This window comes from Muntiacus reevesi, chromosome 11, assembly GCF_963930625.1.
Source record: "Muntiacus reevesi chromosome 11, mMunRee1.1, whole genome shotgun sequence".
Lineage (NCBI taxonomy): Eukaryota > Metazoa > Chordata > Mammalia > Artiodactyla > Cervidae > Muntiacus > Muntiacus reevesi.
Genome location: NC_089259.1, coordinates 22,526,364 through 22,552,404, shown reverse-complemented (window position 1 = coordinate 22,552,404; position 26,041 = coordinate 22,526,364). Strand labels below are relative to the sequence as shown.

Sequence of the window (26,041 nt, the reverse complement as noted above, 5' to 3'; positions counted from 1 at the left end):
CTAACACTTAATTTCAAGCAGATATACATTAAGAGGTAATTGCTGTTTGAATTAGATGGTTGAATTTACCAAAATAAAAGATTCTTCTCAAAGATAGAGTTCATTAATTTTTTTAAATAAATGTAAGTCCCAGCTACCATTCTGAAGGAATCAGAATGTTTTGGAGCAGAGCTTGGGTTAGCACGGAGCAATGATTATGGAGTACAAAACAGAGAAAGAAAGATGTTTAATGACTAAAAAAGCCTATTGTAAATTGAGTTAAATAATAAATGATAAAGTATATATTTGCAGGTTTCATTAGTATTCTAAAGATACTAGAAAAAAATTAATACAATCCTAATTTTATGTGTGTCAAATATCAGCATTGATTCTTAAGGAAGAAAATTAGCCAAAGTAATCTAAAACAAGTATACTTCTGCCACAAAGAAATGAATTTGATAAACTGTGAGAAAGCAAAAGAAATAATGTATCTTGGGTTTAAATAAGTCTTTTGATCTTGTTCCCTAGTAAATACTTAATCAGAGGGTGATAAATGGAAATTTGAGAAAAGTTATGCATACATCACTATGAAATGATACTAGAAAAAAAATCAGACAATTTAAAAGAAACTCTTTTTCTTTCTTTAAGACAAATAGGGGAAGTTGGCACTTTCATTGGCCATTAGAATGGATTTGTGTTTCATGTCTATTAGTGACTTTCAGAAACAGATGAGAAAATGCTTCACTTTGTAAAGGCCACTAATGATTGGAAAACCATTCAATTTTACATGACTCTTGGGAAACAGATTTTCAAATGATTATGGTATTAATTATAGGACTGGGAAATTAGAAACTTCATACAAAATTAGAACATCTTCAAAAAAAAAAGAATGTGGGAACTTTATGAATGGGCCACAAGATGGAGGTATGTGACTCCTGTTGAGACACAGATCAGCTGAAATCTGAGGAAAAAAGCACTTCTGGGAGGAAACATGCCTTTCAGATCTCCTTGACTTTAAGTGAACACAAATACTTTGTGAATGCAGCTGTACACTAACTTTTTTAGCATTCTCATTGTAAACATTGTACAGGAGATCATATTTTATGATTTAAGTAAATAGAAACTCCGAATTTAATACAGAATTTAGTAGACTCAATTTTTACTATCTTGGGGCTCTATAACATTATGCTAGTTTAGTCTTTAAAAAGGCAATTAAAATAGTCAGAAAGCAGTTTGAAGTCATGATTTAACTTTAAATTTTCTCAAAGTAAAATTAAAACTGATGACAGAATCAGAAAATTCTGAGTAATAAGTGAAAACTATCACGAGGCATGGGCTTCCCTGGTGGCTCAGATGGTAAAGAATCTGCCCGCAATGCGAGAGACCTGGGTTCAATCCCTGGGTTGGGAAGATTCCCTGGAGAAGGGAAAGGCTACCCACTGCAGTATTCTGGCCTGGAGGATTTCATGGACAGAGGAGCCTGGTAGGCTACAGTCCATGGGGTCTCAAAGAGTCAAACACCACTGAATGACTTTCACTTTTCACTTTATTTAGTATTAAAAAGTGCACAAACTGTCTTCCCTTCTGTAGGAACTTACTCATATATGAAATTTGAAATTTTAATACAAATACAAATATTTTTTCCAGAAAAATAAAGCTGGAATTATCATTTAAACACCAGCTTTATTTGCTGAAAAAAATATTTTTTGAATTTTAAGCAAAATAGTCTGGCAGAAAGAAAGAACATAAAAAATTTTACTGTGATAACTATCAGGAGTTATTCAATATCATAGCCCAAGTTTACAGTTAATTGTTTTTGCCAACCAATCTGTTTCCACACCTAGATGGTCATACTATAAAACATTCCTTAGTCTTGTGAGATTATATCAGCTAACTGAACTTCAATAACCTAGGAAGATAAGAATGGATGCAGTTAACCATCTTCTGAACACTGAAAACAAAATGAATGCAATGAATTCACCAATACTTATTGACCATTACTATTATGGGGTTAGGGGTTCCAAATATCTTATTTTCAAAGACACAAAGACTTCAACCATAATGTAGGCATTCCTTGCCACAAATGTAACGATAATTTTTGGAAACTGGTGACACCATTAAATGTTTATAAAATAGAGCTGCCACCAACAATACCATTGTTGCAACCTCTTTGTTGGGTAAAGTGCAGCTGAACTTCAAAAGGATTGACTCTATTATCACTGGAAGTGACGAAGAATAGAAGGGACCAATTTGCGTTTATAAAAGCAGTATAACAAAGGACATTTCATTTAAAAAGTACCTAACTACGTAAGAGGCAGTGAATTTTTTTCAAGTTAGTCATGTTAAACTTTGATAAAGTGATTTGCAATGACTAATCGTTCTCTATTTTTTATAAAAGAAAACTAATGAACTAGGTAGAATGACAGCATGGTAGACCTGTTAGGAATAAAGACATTTTCTGTGAATGAGTTCATGTTTACCATGTTACTGAGAAATTTCAGTGGTAAAGAATCTGCCTGCAATGCAGGAGACTGGGGAGACATGGGTTCCATCCCGGGGTCGGGAAGATCCCCTGGAGAAGGAGATGGCAACCCACTCCAGCATTCTTGCCTGGGAAATCTCATGGACAGAGGAGCCTGGTGGGCTACAGTCCGTAGGGTCACAAAAGAGTCGGACACAACTAAAACAACAATGAAAAATCTGTGGAGTTGCATTTGGCAGCTTTTCCTAAAATAAGTTGATTTGCTGTTACATTGAAGATAAGAAAATGGACCATATGATGGATCAGGAACCTTCCTTCCTTGACTGGATGTCTAGGAAAAATATTTTGGAGTGAGATGTGCACTTTAAGATGGGAGTTTTCTTGGTGAATTCTACCCAAAGTCTGGCAAGGTGTAGAGAATGTTCCTTGGCAGGATGACTTTCTATGCAAGTGCCCAGGACATGCCAGCTGCCACCTTGGCAGACCTCTTCCTTTGCAAGTTCCTCCTGATTTGCTAGGACAAGGCAATGGCAGTATTTGGATCACAGAGATAACAATAAAGCAAAGGGCCAGCTAGTGAGAAAAAACCCTTGCTGCCCAGAGAGAACTCCGATTTCAACAGAAGTGTCAGGTTGCTTTAGAGCAAGCAGAATTTTGCAGCTCTGAAAGAAAGGGCTCGAGGGAATTCGTGGTGACATTTTCTCACTCTTTCTCTCTCCTCCTCTCTGGGTCCACGCAGTGGAATGTCAGGCTCGCTTCACCAAGCTCGGTTCCCTACAGTCCGTTGTCAGTGCTGTTTTCTCTCATTCCCACTCCAGTTTGGCTCTATCACTGATTTTAAGCCCATGAATTATGACTTTTATTCTCTGTTTTGCTCAGTGAATCCCCAAAGAGGGCAACTGTCTGTACTCTTATTTAAAAACAAAACAAAACAAAACAAAACAAGAAAACAACAACTACAAGTGAAAAAGCAAGGGATCACTGCAGGCTATGATCTCTCTGTAGAGATGGCAACGTGGTTCATTTACTGATGGGTCTATATATTGTTCTCCATAAACACACTTTCTAAGCATATAAAAACAAATGATAAAAAGTGTTGAAGGTTGCCTTGTCACAGCAAGTATTCAGGATCTCACTCTTGAAATACTGAGAAGAAATTCAGTCCTCTAGATTCCCACTTGGGAAAGAACATTTAATTGAAATGTCCTGTCGGCAAATCTTACCACAGTAAATTAGGAATTGACAGGTACCCATGGGTGAACACGGTCATATCTGTAAGATTTGTTGGCAGGCATACAGCAAGTCATGAAGATTAAGGGAAAATACATATTAATGATTCTTACTAAAAAAAAAATATGAGTTCTGAAAGGCAAGTGCTATTAGCCTTTTTCCTCTAGTAATTATAGGTGTATTAATATAGTCACTTCTCCAGATTCCCATGCAGTGACTTAACTGCATATATTTCTGTGGCAACTGGTCAGGCATGAGTAAACCATCTGCAGTCCCAGAGCTGAGTGATGCTAAGTGACCCTAACAGAGACGGTGTTTCACGTTCTCCTCACTACCTGCTCCAGAGAAAACGAGAAAGTAGAAAACACAGAACTAAAGAGGTTAAGATCATTTTTTTAATGATTTGGTTAAAAGACATAGTATTTTTTTGGTTCAATACATTGCCCATTAACTTAAGCATTCCATTTGGAAACCTGGTCTATAGCATGAAAAATGTTTCATATTAATTAAACCCTGGAGAAGTCTTATTGCTCTAATATCTTTTCGCTTGAATTAAGTGATCTAGACCTCTTGGACAACCAATGCAAACAATGGCTTTTAGTTTAAAAAACTGAGCTAGATGCCAGTGCTTTTTTAAACAGGAATTTCTAATTAAAGTTACAAGCTGGAAGTACTTGTTAAAATGGAAATTTCTGATGATTCTAGGACACACTGAAGTTTGAGAACCAGTGTTTTAACACCGAGAAGGGTATTTGCTGATAAAATGTGTTAAAATTCAACTAGTAAGAGAAAAACCTATACTTTAAAGCCAGAAGCTATAAAATGTTGCTTAGTTTATGATTATACTTTAGGTAGGCTGCCTCCTTGGTGGGACTTTCATGGTTTCCCAGAAACAAGGCATCTCTCCTTCCTGGGCTTGCTTCCCACAATTCAAGTGTTGCTCAATGAAACATTTCTGCTTCATTTCTGCTTTCTTCCATAAAGCATTCCAAATGAAAGGCTAATTTACCTGGAACTCCCAGTCACCCATAAAAGGAAGTCCAAAGGTAAAAAAAAAGTTAATGTGTTTTCAGGGTTAGTTGTAGTATCAGCATTACCCAGAGGCCATAAATCACAAGATAAGATCTCCAATGATGGACTCCCAGACCATGGCCAATCAGTAACCCTCACAGCATGCAGGGGCTTCATGCCTGAAGGGAGGGAGCAACAGGGTGACATTCAGGTGGCTGCTGGTTACAAGAGTATGCAACTCACAAGTGGGACGGTTTAGAGAAAATGCCTCTGAGAATGTATAAACTCTACCACCCAATCCGCTTCAAAATTCTGCTTCAAAAATGTGAAGCAAGTTGAAATAAGAGCGAAAGATGGTCCAGCCTGTTAACCAAGGGCTTTCGGAGGGGGGAATCTAAAAGACAAAGAAACAAAAAGACACCACAAAAAGTGGTGGGATCGGCAAAAGCTGTTGAGAGAAATCAAAAGATGGACATGCACGGAAGGTGTTGTGCAAGGTCATCAGAGTTCCCGGGAAAGCAAGAGAGGGTGATGGAAAGCTTATGGGACAGAGATACTAACACCCAATTTTTATCCCAGCTCTCTCACCTAAAACACTGCCCAAGGTAAAAGAACTCTTTTTTCTTAAATGTCAAGCATTTTTTTTTTTTTTTTTTAATATTATTTTATTAGTTGGAGGCCAATCACTTTACAACATTTCAGTGGGTTTTGTCATACATTGACATGAATCAGCCATATAGTTACATGTATTCCCCATCCCGATCCCCCCTCCCACCTCCCTCCCCACCCGACTCCTCAGGGTCCTCCCAGTGCACCAGGCCCGAGCACCTGACTCATGTATCCCACCTGGGCTGGTGGTCCGTTTCACCATAGATAATATACATGCTGTTCTTTCAAAACATCTCACCCTCACGTTCTCCCCCAGAGTTCAAAAGTCTGTTCTGTATTTCTGTGTCTCTTTTTCTGTTTTGCATATAGGGTTATCGCCACCATCTATCTAAATTCCGTATATATGTGTTAGTATACTGTAATGTTCTTTATCTTTCTGGCTTACTTCACTCTGTATAATGGGCTCCAGTTTCATCCATCTCATTAGAACTGATTCAAATGAATTCTTTTTAACGGCTGAGTAATATTCCATGGTGTATATGTACCACAGCTTCCTTATCCATTCGTCTGCTGATGGGCATCTAGGTTGCTTCCATGTCCTGGCTATTATAAAGCATTTGACATTTCTTCTAAGCTGTGCCTTTGTTATACAAAGTGACTGCCAACAGTACTTCAAAGTCACCTTTTAGTTAATGAATGTGTCTATCTCCTCATCTTCATCTGTCTACACAATGGACTATCAGGTGGATTAACCAAACTGAAATGAATTCACAGCATTTCCTTTTGCAATTACTTTCTTATTTAGCTCTGTGCTGTGCTCAGTCACTTCTGACTCTGTGACCCCATGGACTGTAGCCTGCCAGGCTCCTCTGTGTCCATGGGATTTTCTAGGCAAGAATACTGGAGTGGGTTGCCATTTCCTTCTCCAGGGGATCTTCCTGACCCAGGGATGAAACCCAAGTCTCCTGCGCTGCAGGTGGACTCTTTACCATTAACTCTTCCATTAATACCATAACTTTATTAATTTTCTTTTTATTTATCTTATGCTTTTCTTTACAAATAATACATATGATTTATTTCCATCATTGGGGCTTCCCTGGTGGCTCAGAGGATAAAGCGTCTGCCTGCAGTGTGGGAGACCTGGGTTCGATCCCTGGGTTGGGAAGGTCCCCTGGAGAAGGAAATAGCAACCCACTCCAGTATTCTTGCCTGGAGAATCCCATGGACAGAGGAGCCTGGCGGGCTACAGTACACGGAGTCTCAAAGAGTTGGACACGACTGAGAGACTTCACTTTCCTTTAATACCTAAATGTATAAAACTCAACTAACAGTATGAAAACCAAGACATGTCCTTCTCATTCTGGAAGTGCGGTCTGGATGAAGAATAAATGTATAGCATTGAGTTTGATTAGGTTGGTGCTTGTCCAAAGCCTCAGCTTACAAGAGAAGAGGCAAGACTGAGAACAGGATGAGAATGGAGAAAAGAGAGACAACTCACAATACGGATGTAGTCTTGTCATAAATTCCCAAAGCACAGGATATCCATTACCAAAAGTTAGGAAACTTTACATGGCTAGGGAAAAAGGAATGATTCGAGGTCACAATTAATTGTGAATCACCTGGTGTGCATCAGCTTGGATCAAAATATTCAAATTTAGAGATAGAGACAGAAATAGAAATGAGCTTTTCTGACCAGGAATGTATAGAGAACGTTCTTTAACTTATGCTATTTACCTTTTGAATCACTGGTTTCATAGGAAAGCCCAAGTCAATGTTAAGCTCCTCTTTGCATCTAAGAAATGATCGTGATGTAGTCCTAAAAATATGTCAACAGTGGGAGGATTCTGGGGGACGGGAGAGAGAGCTGGAAGTCAGATTCTTAGAGTGGTCCTCCATTATTTTGGTGGCTGCACAGATGGATCTCTTAAAATATTAGAGCAGGGCCCTGTGTTTTGTTGCAAGTTCCATGGCATCTTAAAACCCAAGATTCCTTCTGCTATAGTCTAAAGTTAAAATATTAAAGACAAATTTCGTTTGTGTATGGCTTTTATTTTGGGTCCCAGAAAGTCTTCAGTTGAAATACTCCTATGAGAGAAAGCATAATAAGAGAGTACTAATAATATAGCATATTAAAAAGCAGAGACATTACTTTGCCAACAAAGGTCCATCTAGTCAAGGCTATGATTTTTCCAGTAGTCATGTATGGGCGTGAGAGTTGGACTGTGAAGAAAGCTGAGTGCTGAAAAATTGATGCTTTTGAAGTGTGGTGTTGGAGAAGACTCTTGAGAGTCCCTTGGACTGCAAGGAGATTCAACCAGTCCATCGTAAAGGAGATCAATCCTGGGTGTTCATTGGAAGGACTGATGCTGAAGCTGAAACTCCAATACTTTGGCCACCCCATGTGAAGTGTTGACTCATTGGAAAAGACCCTGATGTTGGGAGGGATTGGGGGCAGGAGGAGAGGGGGACGACAGAGGATGAGAAGGTTGGATGGCATCACCGATTCGATGGACATGAGTTTGAGTAAACTCGGGACGACAGAGGATGAGATGGTTGGATGGCATCACCAACTCGATGGACATGAGTTTGAGTAAACTCCAGGAGTTGGTGATGGACAGGGAGGCCTGGTGTGCTGCGATTCATGGGGTCGCAAAGAGTCGGACACGACTGAGCGACTGAACTGAACTGAACTGAATAATTAATATATTTTCAGGGGTTGATTAAATCAATTTCTTACCAATTTTAAGAATAACATGAGAAAAAGGACAAGTATATTTTGACATGGAAGGGAGGAAGCCAGAGTTCAGCATCTCTGAAATCTTTTTCTGTTTTTCTCAGGGAAAACATGAATTACCTTCCATACTGTTCTAATGGCATCTTGGCTATAACTACATGGTCATGTTAAATACATCATGTAGCACATGTTACAGTAAGATATTCTCATATTGTGTCCCTCACATTAAAATTGATGCCCTTAAGAATGGAAACCATAGCTTCGTATACCTCTGCCCACCTCTAATTCCTAACTCATCTCCTGGTATGTGGAAAACGTACAGTAATTGCTTGTTAAATCCAAATCATTATATTTATTTTACAACCATATTTTTCAATAAATTGAACTTATTTTTAAGATTAAAATTAAATACTTGGAATAAAATAATTTTGCTGTCTCTAAAATCAGTGATAAAATCTATGAATTAGTATGAGGACTGCAAGATAAGCCTTCATCATAATCTGACTTCCATTTCCAAGATCAGACAGATGCCCAAATTCCAAGTTCATGGAGTGACGGTTTCCAGGAAAGACTATAACTGCCTCTCCTAACTACCTGCTTGCTTTACTTCCCTGCCTGTCAACTTCTCTTTAGAATTAGAACTGTTACTGAGATGACAGGACAATCGATGCCACTTTCAGGAGAGAAAGCCCTGTTCTATGCTGAGAACAATGCCTGGTGGGCAATGAAGTTCATTAGTAAGAAGGATCACCAAGGAAGGGCATAACTAGCAGTCACAAACTGAGTTAAATAAAATTAAAAATGAGTTAATTCTTTAATTAAATAACTGACATCACTTGATAATTCTAACAGAAGGGCATATTAGAATACTTCCAAGGCAATTTCTCTGAGAAGGCCCAAGTGACTACTGAATGATACGGTATCAATTTCTAAAACATCACTATGAGAACTTTAAAAATGAAGAAACTGAGTGAGAAAGAAATGAAGAATGACTTATGTCAGTGGTTTGGTTGGAAAGGTTTAAATCCACGCCTTTTCTGTTGGAGTTGTTTGAGTTCTTGCTTTCCAAAATGAAAGAAACGTCCTTAGGGAAGTATAATCTTCCAGTAAAACAGGGGCATGGTTCTATATAGTCCTAATAATTTTTTACAAACACAACTTCCTGGTATTGGATATAACTGGGGGTAGAAGCAAAATGTTGAGCAATTGAATAGATTCTGCAATCACTGTGCTTGAATATGGCACAGCATTTTTAAGTTATAATAGTTGTTCAGTCACTGAAATGAGAACTTTTTGTCAAGCATTCTGTGTCTGTGCAGGGGTGTCTGTTAGGCAGTGAGAATATGAGGTGATTAAAACAGAAAATTCCCTTATAATCCAGAGAAACAACAATGAATCAGTCATGCTGAAAGTAACCCGAGGTTATAATTCTGAATAGAACTAGAAATTAATGGGCTAGTTTCCCAAACCTTGACTGTTGGGTCTAGGAGAAGCCTATGTACAAGGTGGTTCATGTTAAAATAACAGTGACCACCCTTAGTGGAGGAAATGGGTTTGTTAAACCATAGTGAACCATATTTAATCAGGCAGTTTCTGAGACATAATGTTGTTATTTTTAGTCACTCAGTCGTGTCCAACTCTTTGCGACCCCATGAACTGTAGCCTGCGAGGCTCCTCTGTCCATGGGATTTCCCAGGCAAGAACACTGGAGTGGGTTTTCATTTCAGGGGATCTTCCCTGACCCAGGGATTGAATCTGTGTCCCCGTGTCCCCTGTATTGCAGGCAGATTCTTTACTGCTGAGCCACCAGGGAAGCCCCTTAGACACAATAACTGTGCAATAGATGTTCACTGAATGGAACCAATGAGAACAAAAGGGCTAAAATGCAAACATATTCAGTAAAGAATGCAAACATACTCAAGTGCACACACACACAAAACAGTAATACCAACAGCCTGTGGTCTTACCCCTATCGTTCCAAAACTTTCTGGCTTTCTTCTCATCTTTTTCTTGCACAGGTGTGTCCATATCCATTTGATCAGGTACCAGAGAGACTTGGGGCTCGGGATGACATTGAAGGGGGTAGGAAGGGTACCTCCTTCTTCAAAATAACTCATCCAAAGCTTTGTTCTAGCAAATTTCCATTCTATATCCGCATGGTCCTGAACAGGAGAAAATGACAAGTGCTGACAGGTTTCTTAATAAGGTGAAATAAACCTCACAGAGAGCCTGTAGCCTGACTTTGGAGTGGCTCTTGGAATGTTAATTAAATTACCTATAAAAACAAGGCTGACTCCCAGAGATAGTCATCTAAACACTTTAGACAATGGCTTAGCCTAAAAAGGAGTCACAACTCTCTTGTCACTTTTCATCCTTCCCTCTTCCAGGAAACAGACAGCTAAAATAATTCCATGTTAAAGAGCCTGGAGATGAATGACCTGAAGATGAATCTTCATTTCTCATGCTTGTAGGCTTACATTAGCTCAGTTTCATTAGATTCTAGCCTCAAGCAGGGCTTTATGTCTTCCCAAGGCCTTGACACCTTGCCTAGGTAGATGCCTATGGCTCATACTTCTGTTGTTTCCAGGAAAAGTCTTACTTGATATGTTTCCATTTGAATAAATCTTGTCCACCTTTAGGCAACAGGCATAAACTCAGCAGTTCCTCAAATGTACAACAGGCCTTTGACACAGTACTGAACCTTGACATAACCTTGACCAAACAGTACCAGGTAAGAGTATGTCTAGTGACCACCCACAAGCCTGAGGCATTCCCGCTAATTGTTTGTTAATGATTCCACTTTGCTAATTGCCTGGAAAAACTTAGGAACATTTGTGGCAATTAGATATGGGGCAGTCAGTCTCCTCTTAAATTAGCCACAAATCTTATTTAAGCAGAAAATCTGGAAAGTAGGAGGTGGCAGAAACTGGGCATACATACAAATTCAAAATAGATCATCTTAACCCATTAATATTGGGTTGGCCAAAAAGTTTGCTAGGGTTTTCTCACATGATGCTGTGGAAGAATCTGAATGAACTTTTTGGCCAACCCAATATTATTTGCCAAACCCTCGAGTTTTAGAGTAGGAAAAATTAGACTATACTTCATTCTAATATTCCTAAATTGCTGTGTGCTGATGAGTGCCTACATTATTTGCATACATTTCTACTCTGAATAATGTGGATTTTAGTCTAGACACTGGACAGATCGTGCTTTCAATGGGCTTCACCATGTCTAGAAAATGCACGGTCTTCATTGTTGCTTAGCAGACGTCTGATTGGATGAATGGATAAATAGATCCACAGAAGCTGTAGCTTCCCTCCCTTTATCTCCTCTCCCATTCCTATCTCCTTCCCTATCTTTCCAAACAAGCTTATAGATTCTACATTAATGAAGGGAAGTAGATACTGTCTGCTATAGCTATGGTGAATGGAACTGAGTAAAATTGGCTTCAGGTCATAAAAAGGCAGTCACATAGGTGAAATGTTGCCTGTAAGTAGCTTCTGCTCCTTCTCATTCCTCGGGAGTCACAAGTTAAGGATCATCCTGACCTCATTATGTTCTGTTACTGTGGTCACAAAGCAGACTTTTAATTCAAGGCTTGGGATTCTGAAACGGTCTATAACAATATCAAACCAGCTAGTGATTAGAAAAACTGAAGGTGGAAATTTCCAGGCTAGTGATGACTAAAGTCACCTCTGCTACTCAACTTCCCATTGTTGTTGTTTAGTCACTAAATTGTGTCCGACGGTCCTTGACCTTATGGACTACAGCCTTCCAGGCTCCTCTGTCCATTGGATTTCCCAGGCAAGAATACTGGAGTTGCCATATCCTTCTCCAGGGGGTCTTCCCAATCCAGGGCTCAAACCCACTTCTCCTGCATCTCCTCATTGGCAGGTGGATTCTTTACTACTGCACCACCTGGGAAGCCCTGGGCCTAAGTATATTCAATGGAAATACTTCAGTCTGGGAATCCGTAAATAAAAGTCATTTATTCTTAATGTCTTAGGCAGTTTTTCATCTGTGACAGGTGTCTTGCTTCCATAAAGAGAGTTTAATTAAAATTAGGAGTGCTGTTTCTCAAAATAACAATAATGACATCCCAGAGAATTAGCAATAGATTCAAAGATGCAATATAATTGTGGTTATTTATGGAGTAAACGGGCAACCTATAATTATTCTTATAAGATGTTATTTGCCTAATGTATACATATGAAAGTCTTAAGATATATATTCCAATACAGATTTGTTCTATCACTGTTTCTAATGGCCACAGACACAGATCAATAGTATGCAAGTTCAAAGGGATAAAGAACTTTGTCGTTCTTATTCATTGCAATATTTCTAGTTCCTAGGACCATAACTGGCAACAGAGTAAGAGCTTAATAAGATTTTATTGAATGAATGAATAAATAAGCTAGGCTGTTTGCACTCTAGAGTTTCAAATAAACACATATGGTATTGTATATTCTGCTGCAGCATTCAGTGTTACTCCTCAATGACATTTTTCTGGGCTTTAAGAAACAAAATCCTGTGCTTTTTCACTCAGACTCTTCTCTGGGCTAGCACTTGTACCTTGCAAAGCTGGTATGAGTTTGCTTTTATGAAGATTGTAGATTAGATGGTCAGAGACAATGCAAAATCCAAAGGGCATTATAAAGAGATGAGTTGCCTGTTCATAGTCCATACCTCTCCTACTGCTTGCCATAGCCAATGATTGCCTTGCAGGTTAGATGTAGTATAATCACATGTAATATGAAAATCACATGTAATATATAAATTAGTATATAGCCAAGAATGGTAACAGTGCTTATAAACATCACATTGACCATTTATAATTCTGATTTGTTTCATTCATAGCAGTTACAGATTGTATTACCAATTATAATAGGGTGGAGTATAGCTAGCAACACATTCTAGGAGGGGAGTGATCAACTTACAGCAATAAGCTGGTAAGAGTTATTCATCATCGCTATTAGCATGTTAAGCAGGACAACCAGAGAGATGACGTTGTATGTCCCAAACATGGTGGCGCCAACAAACTCTGTGAATTCGTGCTGCGCTTTGACGTTGGTCACATATAAGTTGATGAGCCCAAATATTGACCAAAACAAGGACTGGAGTGTCTCAAATAACCTGGAATAAAGATAAAATGACACTAATAACTATATTAATAGAACCATTATACAGTAAGATTGTATGATAGAATATGATTACTATTAGGTTATATTTGATTAATTTAAAATAAACTTAATGAAAAGAATGCAAGAATACTGTTTCCTTATACTGTGCAAATGTGTACCTAATGTTCCCTAGAGCTTTGAAAGCTATTAAGTTTCCTGGACTAGCGATTACAAATCAGACCTGTAGCCTGTTTCTGTATGACCTTGAGTTAAGAATCATTTTTACTTTTTCAAATGGTCAGAAAAAATCAAAAGAAGAGTGATATTTCATGACATGTGAAAATTTTAAAAGAATTTGCATTTCAATGTACATAAAGTTTTATTGAAGCACACCCATACCAACTCATTTATCCACTGTCTACAGTTTCTTTTCTGTTACGATGGCAGAGGTGACTAATTGCAACAGAGAACAGATGGCCCACAAAGCCTAAAATATGTACTACCCGTCCTTTTCATAGCAAGTTTGCAAACCTCTGCCCTAAGGCACTGAGTGACAGTTAATAAATTATAGATCCTTAGGCTTAGTCTTTGAAAAATATAAGTACTTTTACCTGATTTTTCCTTTTTGATTACAAAAGGACTAAAATAGTGTTATCACTATGGATTTCCACATTTACAACAAAGGTTGCACAGAGTAAATACTGTAAGATGACAAGATGTCTCTGAATGCTCAGATACTGAAATTTTCTATGTTTTAATATTTCAGGGAGCATTTAAAATTTTTTTTAATTTACTCCAAAAATGCAAAAAGATGAAGAGTGTCTGAACTCAAATGGAGAACTGTTGCAGTAGGATCATTATAACACCTTAATATAATAAAAGACAATAGAACTCTTGAGTCTTTGAGAAATGGTTAAAACAAGACTGTAGTTACATCGTGAAAACAAAAGCATAAAGTATCTTATGCCTGGCATGATGACTAAGGAGGCAGCATTTCAGTGGTCAAGTGCTCCAAGGAGAGCAAATTCACGTGAGGACAGTGGACTGTAGTATGGGTTGAGGTGCAAAGATGAGTTTAAACTACCAGATCTCCTCTCTGTGAAAGTTTTATCTTAGAAATAGCAAGAGAATGAGGTAGTTGTTAAAAGATGCTGAAATGACAGAAGTTATGATGTAGAACCAGGATCCCTGGAATTATGAGAAAGCCGAAGTTTTGAGACAGCACACACTACGAAACAGAATAGAGAATAAATAAGCCAGGTAATAAGTGAACCCTGAAGAGAGTAAAATGGAGTAGCTGAGTCATGTTAATATTGATTCTCAAGAGTAAAAAATTCCAAGGTCTAGCTCTTGCTAAGGTCAGCCTTTGCTCAGAGAATCTAATGGATATAATCCTGTGCTGGATTCTTGTACCAAACTCCTATTACTTGAAGCAATCTGTGGATTTCTCATCTGGATAACCAGGATAATCCCACTAAGGATGCCTTAACTGGTGTTCAGGATTTCTTTTCTGAATTTTTTTTTTACATAAACCATGTCATATGTCTAATTGTATAATAAAATTTTAATTATAGGATAAGAAATGTAATGGTTCTTTATTGAATTATTTTGCTAGGGCTGTTTGACTCTCAGTGGGGCAAATTATCTTAAAGGTTTTAACGTGATCAACCTCAATCAGACCTTGTTTTGTCAACTGGGATGTACATTGTGAAGTGTTCACTATATATAATTTGTTTTTAAATTTTTGAAAAAGTATCATTTACTATAATTCTATCCTATTTTTTAACTGCATATATAATTGTTTAATACAGTTGACACTTAAGATTTATTCACAGATTTTGTGATTCATTTTTGTACCATTTCTTTGTTTAATTTATTTATTTTTAACTGGAGGATAATTGCTTTACAATATTGTGTTGGTTTCTGCCATACTCTTAAAGGACAATCAGATGTCAGATTCTAACAATATCAGGGAAAGCTTAATATAATTCATTGGCCTCAGACAAAGGCCACTAGAAGTTATTCTTTGAAAACTTTCAGAATTGACCCAAGGCCATGAGTTCTTTATTTTCAGTAGCTTTAAGGACAGTTTCTAAGATTAATGACAGTGTCATTGGCTTCAATGCAAAATAATTTTGTTCTTTCCCTAAATAGTGTACATTCTCACCGTGAATATACAAGTATAATTCAACTGGTTTTTCCCTGACCTCAATAGCAGTACAGAGAAAAGTTACATGAATGATATAATTAATTGTATAAAATGTTGCCACATAAATCCCATAGCAGTTATTTTTCTAAATATTCAAATAAAAAAGGGATATAGAGTAAATGAATTGTAATGGCTGAACAATTCTGGTTTTCTTCTACCTAAATAAGAGCTATTCATCATTAGGATATTAGCAGACTCTTTGGCAAAACATTTATTTACATATTTAATTAAAATTTGAAAACAAGAAAATTCAAAATAAGATGACATTTTATGGTTAATTCTGAATTTCATTCTTATTTTTATTTTCATTTTTTTTAGTCAAATGAATCATAAGTAACATTTGCAGAATAGTTCCACTTAACCAAAATATATGTACTTTTAGATGAATCAAGACCCTGGTATCAGGACACAGGTACTAGTTAATTCTTCTTGTATTGCATGGATTAAAAAAATCAATCTAAGTTAATATTTCAAAATCATTGTTTCTAAAACTGCTTTCATAATTATTGATAGCAACATTGCCCATAAACTGATGAGCCATTAGCTACATCACATTTCAGACTGCCATTATGGGACAATATTTTCCTACTTCTATGGAAAGATAAGCACAGAAAGCTTTCCAGGATAATGCCACACTTAATCAAAGCACAGTTAGCATGACATCTTAGTTAAAGACTAAAATCTGGCACCTTCTATAGCACTGCCATCTTAAAGGTAATATTTTGTCTCTTGCTTCTTGAGGTTATTTCTCAATTCCTAAAACAAGCTTGCTCTCCAGCTAAATACTTATAACAAGAGAAAGAGAACAAGTGGGGGGAAAAAAAAGTCATGTATTCCACAGCTGAATTTTCCTCTCTTCTTTGAGATGAAACCAATGAGGAAATATAAATTAATACAAGACATCTGACTTGTTTATTTCCTAGTTTATAAGAAATACAGTATATTAAAACAAAGTATGACCTCAGTTGACCAGTTCCAATTATCAGGAATGCAGCTCCAATCAACATAAACGGCTTTTTTCTTAACAAGAAAATATCTGTCATGAAGTCCATGCCTCTGTATTCATAAGAGAGCCTCTTACTCAGAGACTATTGATTTAAAATTGTATCCAGAATACTTGCAGTGATTAAACATTTGGTGTCTTTTAGCAACATGTAGCTCTGCCCACGTCAGAGAGAAAACAACCTGGAACCATTAAAGGAGTAGAAGAAGGGCCCCCGTGCCGGTGGGCAAATGCGTGGAGACACAGAAGGCAGATCACAGTCTGTTCCCACTGGGAGCTCATGTCAGGAGGGGATCAGAAAGGCATCCCAGAAAAGGTCCATCTGAGATGGGTTTTGGAATCCACAATAAAACTTCAGTAAGTGAGAGGGCAAAACAAGAGCATTCTGAGATGAGAGTATAGTATGATCTTTTTAGGGACAGCTTAACCCATTAGAAAATGTTGAAGAGTAACGTGTTATTGGGGAATGGAGAAAAGATGAAGCTAAAAAAGGAAGCCAGGGGCAGATCACTGAGGACTCGGTATGTCAAGCTAAGAAATCTGACTGTATCCAATAAGGAACAAGAAAGTATTGAGATATTTTAAATACAGGAGTGTCAAGATTTTGGTTTAGAAAGATCATGCAGGCAATGGGACAGAGACATATCAAGGAAGGTAGGGACCAGGGGCCAGGGAACTTGGATTTAGGCAGAGGGAGTGAGCAAGGGAAGAGGGCCTGAGATGATAAAGAGCAGGAGTAGACATTTGCAGATTGTACGTGGAGGGGGTGCAGGGATGGAAGGATCTAGTTTTTGATTTAAGTATCTGGATGGGTTGTGGTAGTATTGACTAAGAAAAGGAGTTGAGGAAGAGGAAATGTTTTGAGAGACTCTCATGAGTTTTCTTTGATTGGGTTTCAGTGTTTAGGACATTTGCATGAAGAGTTGTTCAAAAGACAGTTGGACTTACAGATCTTAGGGAGAAAGGTCTGTGCTAGCGGTATGAACTGAGTACAGAAGTTGTCTCTTAGACACATAAGGCCAAATCTATCAGATGAGTTTTTGTAGAGATACTGAACAGGGTCGAAGGATAGTTAGTAAGGCAGATTAATATTGAAAAGCAATCATTGTGGGACTTCCGTGGTGGTCCAGTGGTTAAGAATCCACCTTACAATGTAGGGGACTTGGGTTCAGTCTCTCTTGAGAAACTATGATCACACATGCCATGAAGCATGGCCAAAAAAAAAAAAAAAAAGAAATCATGCTAGTTACTCTTTGTAATTTTGAACAAAAATAATTTGTTGCTTGCAGATTTACCATCTGCTATCTGGGGAAAAATTCAGGTAGAACACCTGATTTACTGGTGTCGAATGATTTGGACCTATAATATTTGACTGATAATGCACTTTTTGGTTGCTTTTTATGGTAATAGAGAAAAATCATTGGTCAGTATATGCTAAAATAATACATAAGCCAAGTTATTTAACATGTTTGATTTTAGAATAAAATTTATATTAAATATTTTGCCTCAGATTCTCTATTCATATTCTTTCTAGACACATATTTAAATTAGCTCACAATATGTAAACATTTGGGGCTTCCCACGTGGCAGAGTGGTAAAGCATCTGTCGATGCAGGACATGCAGGAGACGCAAGTTTGATCCTTGGGTCGGGAAGATCCCCTGGAGAAGGAAATGGCAACCCACTCCAGTATTCTTGCCTGGAAAATTCCATGGACAGAGGAGCCTGGTAGGTTATAGTCCACGGGGTCACAGAGTTGGACACGACTGAACGACTAAACACAAGCACACGCAACACACGTTAGCATTTACCAGAAAACCAGTAACAGGGCGAGCAGATTTCTGAGAATCTCATGGATCATAAATTAGGATGGGGTTAGGTAGAACCCTTGTTAACTGCAGATGAATAAGATGTCTTAAAATGGGTTGGGTCTTGGAACCACAGATGTTCCCTGAATTAAAGCAAACCTGAGGAGGAAACTCAGTTCTAGGGGCTGTGTGGAAGTTTTTTCTGGAAGACAAAGCATGGAGTCAGAAGGATATGGCTGCAAATATCAACAGGGTGGTCTGAGCAAGCAGTCTGTGTTGGAGCACACAGTACAGAGTAACTAGGGAGCTGTGAAAGATGGAGCATGGAAAAGGGGTCTCTATTTCCATCAGAAGTCCAGGAGGCCAATCAGCAGGCAGACAACATCCAGGAACTTTGTTACAGGCAGAATTTGAGTCTAAGAAGTGGGGAGGTTGGTGGGATCTATGACTGTGAATTCCTTATCCTTGTTGCCAGGGACAGACTGCCAAGTCTAGGATCATAAGTGAGTGGAGAGAGACAAGTTCTGATATTAACACTGAGACACAGTCCAAAGCCATGCATCACCAGGATGTTGCTGCAAGGGGTTTCAATGAATCGCTGCTGAACTGGTGAGAAGAGGAAGATGACAAAGCTGGGCAAATTGGTCGGACTGGAGAAATTGCTTAAGCTCAGGAGAATAAAGAGGCTGGAGCAAGCGACGAAGTGACAAGGTGGAGCTGGGATGAATTTTTGTTTTCTTTATGATTCGTGGTTTGTATCAGATCTATCTCTGAATGGATCTGAGGCAGCTAAGACTGCAATGAAAACTTATGTGCAAATAATCAGATGTTGATGGATTAAAGTGAGGTTTTAAATACTGGGATCAAAGATAAAACAAATACAGAACTGAGCCAAAAAGACTATTTCAACCAGAAGTAATTTAGTTTATGGGATGTTACTGATTTCCTCCCACTGGAGAAATTACTGCACTCTTTTAGATTACATAAAATTCTAGAATGGCCAATGAATGGCCATCTGACTTTCCAAGGCATCTACCAAATGACCGTGTGTTCACGTGGTTACTGTGGAGAGGAAGATCACCTAACTTCCGAATTCATCTGCTAATTCACTGTTTATCACAGTGCGAAGAAAGTAGACACAGGCACGTATTAGGACAATGTGAGCCTGAAACACTGTGGCCATGAACGTGTGCTGTCAGCAAGCCTGATTGTGAGAATTACAGGAGCTTGACACCAGACAAGACCAGATGCTCATCAGCTGTAAGGGCACAGAGAGTTTTATGCGCATCAGAATCATGGCCTGGGTTAGCCCGAGGTCTCTAGTTTGAATTATTTCCCCATGTTTAGACTTTGGGTTAGGGAACCTGAGAATAACAGAGACACGTGAAGGGACTTTAGTATCTGGAAAACACCTGAGCAAAATTGAAAAGCATTTGGATTTTCTTCCATGATTGGTTTTCCACAAATTCTATCTGTTAATGTGCTTGTAAGCTGTCACTAGATATAGGTTCCTTTCTACTCCACATTTTATATTTTTAAAATATATTTCTCCATTTATTTGAAGTGGACACTCACTTGTGTCCAACTCTTTGCAACCTCATGGACTATACAGTCCATGGAATTCTCCAGGCCAGAATACTGGAGTAGGTAGCCTTTCCCTTCTCCAGGGGATCTTTCCAACCTGGGGATCAAACCCAGGTCCTCCCACATCGCAGGCAGATTCTTTACCAGCTGAGCCACAAGGGAAGCCCCAAAATACTAGAGTGGGTAGCCTATCCCTTCTCCAGGGGATCTTCCCAACCCAGGAATCAAAACCCGGGTCTCCTACATTGCAGGTGGATTCTTTACCAACTGAGGTATCAGGGAAGCCCCTTCATTTATTTAGGTCTTCTCTAATTTCTCTCAGCAATGTTTTTGTTATTGCTGTTGTTGTTGGGTTTTTTTTTTTTTGGCGGTGCCACATGACATGTGATATTTTAGTTCCCTGTCCAGGGATGGAAGCCATGGCCCCTGTTATGGAAGCATGGAGCCCTAACCACTGAACCACCAGGGAATTTCACTCTGTTCCACCTTTTAAAATAGTATACATAGCTATCTTTTTTATGAGCTTATTTAAAAGAAAAGACCATTTTACTAAAACTTAGATGTACTAGATATCTCTGTTTTCCCCACTGAGCACAGTTTTTCTTTGCAACCACTTGTCATGGTTCAATTTCAAAATGTAATACCCTTTAAATTCTACCGACATTTCCAAGAGAAAAGTCCATGAGACTTACGTTGAAAAGGCGTTATTCTGCTTTTCACATCGTATGCCTTTGCAGCTTAACCCTTTTGTTTCTTCATAATAGAAGTACAACTGATTTAGGCCATTGGCAAATGCTAGCAGCACAAGGCAGTAGATGAACAGAAACTTCAAGATGTCCAGGAGCATTCTTCCCAGAGATATTTGCAGAGGCCCCAGGTGAGAATTTGCAGTGAACAGTGAGATCAGACGCAGGGAACTGAATATATTTGCAATAGCAAACAAAGCTTCAGCCACCAGCGTGGGGTGCCACATGTCCCAAGATTCACGTGGATTAAGAGCACTGTACTGGAGAAAAGAGAGAAAGAAGGAGAAAATAAAATATGGAACAAACACATACATACAAATCTGTCAAGCCCAGGCCAGGATGATTTTTTTCAGGTAGTTTCAGCACCACGACTTATTGGCAGGAAGCTGATGTATTCCATGAAGGTGGCAGCACTTCTAATCTACACAAAAATAAGAAATTTACTAAAGGAACTTATAAGGGATGAGCTTTAATCAAAGAGACCTTCCTAGTCTGTCCTTGTCATTTGTAGTCTTTGCTAATCTGTGAATTACATCTGTCCTTGATCTTTGCAATAGAACTATTAAAAAAAGAAAAGGAAAGTGTTATATAGGAAAAAAACAACAGTCTGATTTTATATTGGAAAAATAGAGATATCATAATAAAAAAGAAAACATTATAAAGGAAAACTGCTACACTTTGAACAAAATCAATGACTTCACTTACCATATTTGACACATTTGCCTATTCTAGAGGTATCTATGTTGGACACAAATGACATATAAATCAGAGGAAGTAGTGGCTATGAATGTAGTAATGACTAATGTGGACATCATCATTAATATTTTGTATCTGTTATACCCTAAATGTACATAAAACCTGAGTTGGAAATCATTAGGCAGTCAATGGATTGCTGATTTTAATATTTCATGTGTAGAAAGGGTGATATTTGTTTGAACATTCCATAATTAGATAAAACATTTGATTTGAGAAAAATATTTGCTACATTAAACTTTGACCAGCACTTATTTTTAAAGTATGATTAAAATGTCAGCTTTGAACTATTTTGATATCAGGCTATAGAAAGAGCACATTGAAATTTATCCCTTGTAATCTTAAAGTAAATTTGTATCCTTATCAAGAAAAGATCAAACACATGTTGAAATGCTACATTATGAACATCTATTATTATACCTGTATAAGAACTGAACAATAAGTTACATTCTTTTTCATATACATCACTAAAAATGTCTAGACAACTGCATTTTTTTCCTAATGATCATGTAGGAAAAAAATATTGCTTCTCTATGAGTACCATCAGAATATTTCTATTCTTTTTATATTGCATTTTATACCAAAGACCTTTACAAATGTTAATTAATTCTCTTGAAAGTAATAGATAGCATTTTTAAAAATCCCCTTGGGGAGAAAATACATCAGAAGTTCTTGATTTTGTTCAACACTCAGACGCCTGCTTGAGTGACAATTTAAAACAATCAAGTTTGAACTAGAAGGAAATTATTTTCTATTTTTAAATCCTGATAACTCTTCTTAAGTATTCCCACGCATGGCTTCAGCATAAAATAGCTAAGGACTGAAGATATAAGAAAAAAAAATTAAGATTCTTGATTCATTGTAATAAGTATTAGAGTAACAGTTTGCAGTATCAAACCTCACCTAATTCTTTCCAGTTCCTTCCCGTCACCCCGTATTTTATGCCACCTTTTCCTTCAAAGTCTAAGATAACACTCACCTTTCTTTTCTCATTCTCTTGAAAGACACACATATTTTATTTTTTTCCCAATTATTTTTACTAGTTGGAGGCTAATTACAATATTGTAGTGGCTTTGCCATACATTGACATGAATCAGCCATGGATTTACATGTGTTCCCCATCTTGAACCCCCCCCCCCCACCTCCCTCCCCATCCCATCCCTCTGGGTCTTCCCAGTGCACCAGCCCTGAGCGCTTGTCTCATGCATCCAACCTGGACTGGTGATCTGTTTCACACTTGATAATATACATGTTTCGATGCTGTTCTCTCAGATTATCCCACCCTCGCCTTCTGCCATAGAGTCCAAAAGTCTGTTCTATACATCTGTGTCTCTTTTTCTGTCTTGCATATAGGGTTATCGTTACCATCTTTCTAAATTCCATATATATGTGTTAGTATACTATACTGGTGTTTATCTTTCTGGCTTACTTCACTCTGTATAATAGGCTCCAGTTTTATCCATCTCATTAGAACTGATTCAAATGTATTCTTTTTAATGGCTGAGTAATATTCCATGGTGTATATGTACCATAGCTTTCTTATCCATTCATCTGCTGATGGGCATTTAGGTTGCTTCCATGTCCTGACTATTATAAACAGTGCTGCAATGAATATTGGGGTACACGGAAAGACACACATATTTTAGTAGAGAATATCTACCGTTCTGTTGATGACTAATCATCTCTCTCTCTTTTAACTTATATGGCTGAGGACCATACCTCAAAATGTACACAACACTAAACAATAAGCATTCTTAAAGATGCAACTGTTTTCTTGGAATTTCTCACCACATTTAACACAATGCTCTGTAGGTCATAGGTGCTCAAGAGACATTTTATCCCATCAAATATCCATGCATGGAAAAATGAGGATGAAAGGAAAAGATAATTATAATAAAAATGCTCTGAGAGATGAACACAAACTGCGGTGGGAAAAGAGAAAAGAAAGTGATACACTCTATCTGGTGCTAACGAGACTGGCAATGAATAGAGATTATTTGTTGTTCAAGCTTGAAGGATCCTTTGATGTTACTGAATCTAGTGGAGATGCCATTCCTTGTTCTAGGCATCACAGCCTGTTTGAGCCAGTAGGATGTAAAATCCATCATCACATGGTCACTGACACCGGCTCTGCTACTGACTTACTGTACTTTAGAATCCTTCTTAGCAAATTCTCTCAGCTGGTCCTTGCAAAATCATAAGAGGATGGTTTCCATTTTGCAAATGAGATGCTAGCTTCTGCCCTTGTATAATTATCCAAGACTGTTTCAGGGTCCAGCACTCTGGATAAATGATGAAAAACAATGCTATGTGAATATGTTCACATTTATACCTGGTTGGGGCATCCTGAGAAAAACATTGCTGGTATTTGGGTTAAAGAAGGGGTTCCCTGGTGGCTAAGAAGATAAAGAATTCTCCTGCAATGTGGGAGACCCGAGTTCAATCCCTGAGTTGGGAAGATTCCCCTGGAGGAGGGCGTGGCAACCCACTCCAGTATTCTTGTCTGGAGAATCCCCCATGGACAGAGGAGCCTGACGGTCTAGAGTCCATGGGGTTGCAAAGAGTTGGACACGACTCAACAACTAAGCACAGGGTTAAAGGATGTTTGAATGAAGACTTGGAAATTAAAGAGAGACCTCCTGAGAGACTGAGAAATATCTCCCCTGGAACCATCTGCTTACAGTCTAAGGGTAATAATCCAGAGGGACCTTTGCCTCCCCAGAGAGAACTTGTTCATTTTAGGTTAAGGTCTTTCTCTTTCCATCTCCAGGGGGGAATATGGGCAGCAGGCCCAGCTGTACTCCATAAGCTCTGAGATGCATTATTTCCCCATTGCTGTTCTGTGATACAAACTCATGTTTGTGGAGGACACATCTGGCTTCTCTTCTGTTGCCCTGTGTGAGCTTGGAGCACGGGGGGCCAATGTGAAGGCTGTTTTGTAAGTAAAGAATTTATCTGTTTTCTGACCCAGAAACCTTGTTTCCTGTTAGCAATAAACCAAGATACAAAACTTTAGGAATTCTCTCTTGATTCCATTGTCTAAACTTTACTCTTTAATTTTTCTTCTGCCATTCACATTTATGTACATTTCAGTCAGGTTTTAAAGAAGGGCATTATTTTCTGAAGCAATTTAAAAATTTCTTTCAAACCAAGCTATTCTGTGACTCCGTACAGAAAAGTGGTAATTTTGCAGTGATTAAACATATTTTCCACACCTACTATTAGGAATGAAAAGATTATCTTGAATTTTAAAGTTTCCTTTGGCTTTATTTTCTAAAAATTATTCACAAGATCTATACTCATGTTTCATCTTTGTATGTTTGCCTCCAGCCAGAGTGATGATGCTTGTCAATCTCCTTAGCAGGCTCTGCTTCTTCAGTTGCACCTTAAATATCGAGTTCACTTCTCAGACTCCTTTTCTTCTTATTCTTTCTACTCTCCCTGGATATTTTCTGCGATTTCAGTTGTCACTTATATGCTAAAACTCCCAATTCCTCAACTCCAGCCCAGAAGTTGCACTTACATTCATATTTTATATTCTCTTGCCTCTTGACATTTTCTCTTAAATATCTCAGGGGTGTCTCAAACTCACAGGTCAGAATTGAAACTCATCCTCTTTTCATCCTCAAACACCTTCACAATTCATGCTTTTTCATCTCAGTGGATGGCAGTAAATCACCTAAGGCAGCATTTGAGGTTGATCCTAGAGTCCTTCCTAGCAAACTCCCAGCCTTTGAAACCAAAATCTTATATATGTTCTTACTCCTCTGCATTGGTATCCTCACTGTTAAAAAAGTTTCCTACAAAAGGAACTTTTGTAGGACATCTACTTCTGTTGGAAATCTATTCCCTACAGAAATGATTATAATAGCCTTCTAACTCTTGTCCCTGCCTTGAATCTTGTCCCTACAATCATTTATTTCCTCCAGATCATCTTTTAAAAGGACCAATCAGGCAGTCTGGCTTAATGTTCTTGAATGACACCAATGTCCTCACGATGAAATTCCATTTCCCAACATGTGACACGAAGCCTCTGGAACCTGGGACTTAACTTCTTTTTGAGATTGACTTTCCATTGGTACCCAATTAGGTGCTGACCGTTCTGGCTCAAACCTTCTGTTCTGGCCATTGTCCAAACTACCCTCACATTCTCACCAGAATGCCTTTCTATGACTATTGGACCCTTTATCTAGAAAATGGGTTTAAATTCTAATCATTTTGATTCTTTGGCTATCAATCACTTATCAAATATGTGTTGAGTGCATACTCTGTGTCAGGCAATATCTTCAGGGTGGTAGTCAAACAAGACATAACTCATGCCATGCAGGCTTACAATACAGTGAAGAAGACAGACATTAAATAGGCAGGGATTATCTTTCCTTTGAGAAGTTCTCTTGTACTACAGATGAGTGGACACTAGGATCCTGCTGACCAGAGCTGGTAATTCCATGTTAGACAGAAATCAAGAGATATGTACACACCTATAGCTCTTTGAGGACCAGAAATCCCTGCTTTCCTTTTTCTCTCATGTATTTGCTTATAAATTATAAACCTACCATAGTTTGACTTTGCCTTAAGCCTCCATTTCTATTTAGATTCTTTGTAAGGAACTTGCTCTTACACAGACCTAGAAAACAGAATATTTACCTTTGAGTTCCTTGTCAGATTTCCATGTTAAGAGCTTTGTCTAATGTGTTTTTGGTACTGAACATCTAACAGAGTGTTTTATATGTGACAGAAGCTCAAAAAGCATTTTCGGGTGGAGAATCAG

The 26,041-nt window shown here is 38.1% G+C and overlaps 1 protein-coding gene across 2 annotated transcripts in view; it reads right to left on the bottom strand.

Moving 5' to 3' along the window:
* The window catches only part of TRPC4 (transient receptor potential cation channel subfamily C member 4), a 194,621-nt gene that overhangs the window by 3,558 nt on the left and 165,022 nt on the right, over positions 1-26,041 (bottom strand). For both annotated transcript variants that reach the window (XM_065901854.1, XM_065901855.1), the window contains exons 6-8: positions 20,464-20,777; positions 12,986-13,181; positions 10,013-10,207 (exon numbers count right to left, since the gene is read on the bottom strand). In XM_065901854.1, the coding sequence (XP_065757926.1) occupies positions 10,013-10,207; positions 12,986-13,181; positions 20,464-20,777 (705 nt within the window). The remainder of the gene's footprint in view (positions 1-10,012; positions 10,208-12,985; positions 13,182-20,463; positions 20,778-26,041) is intronic.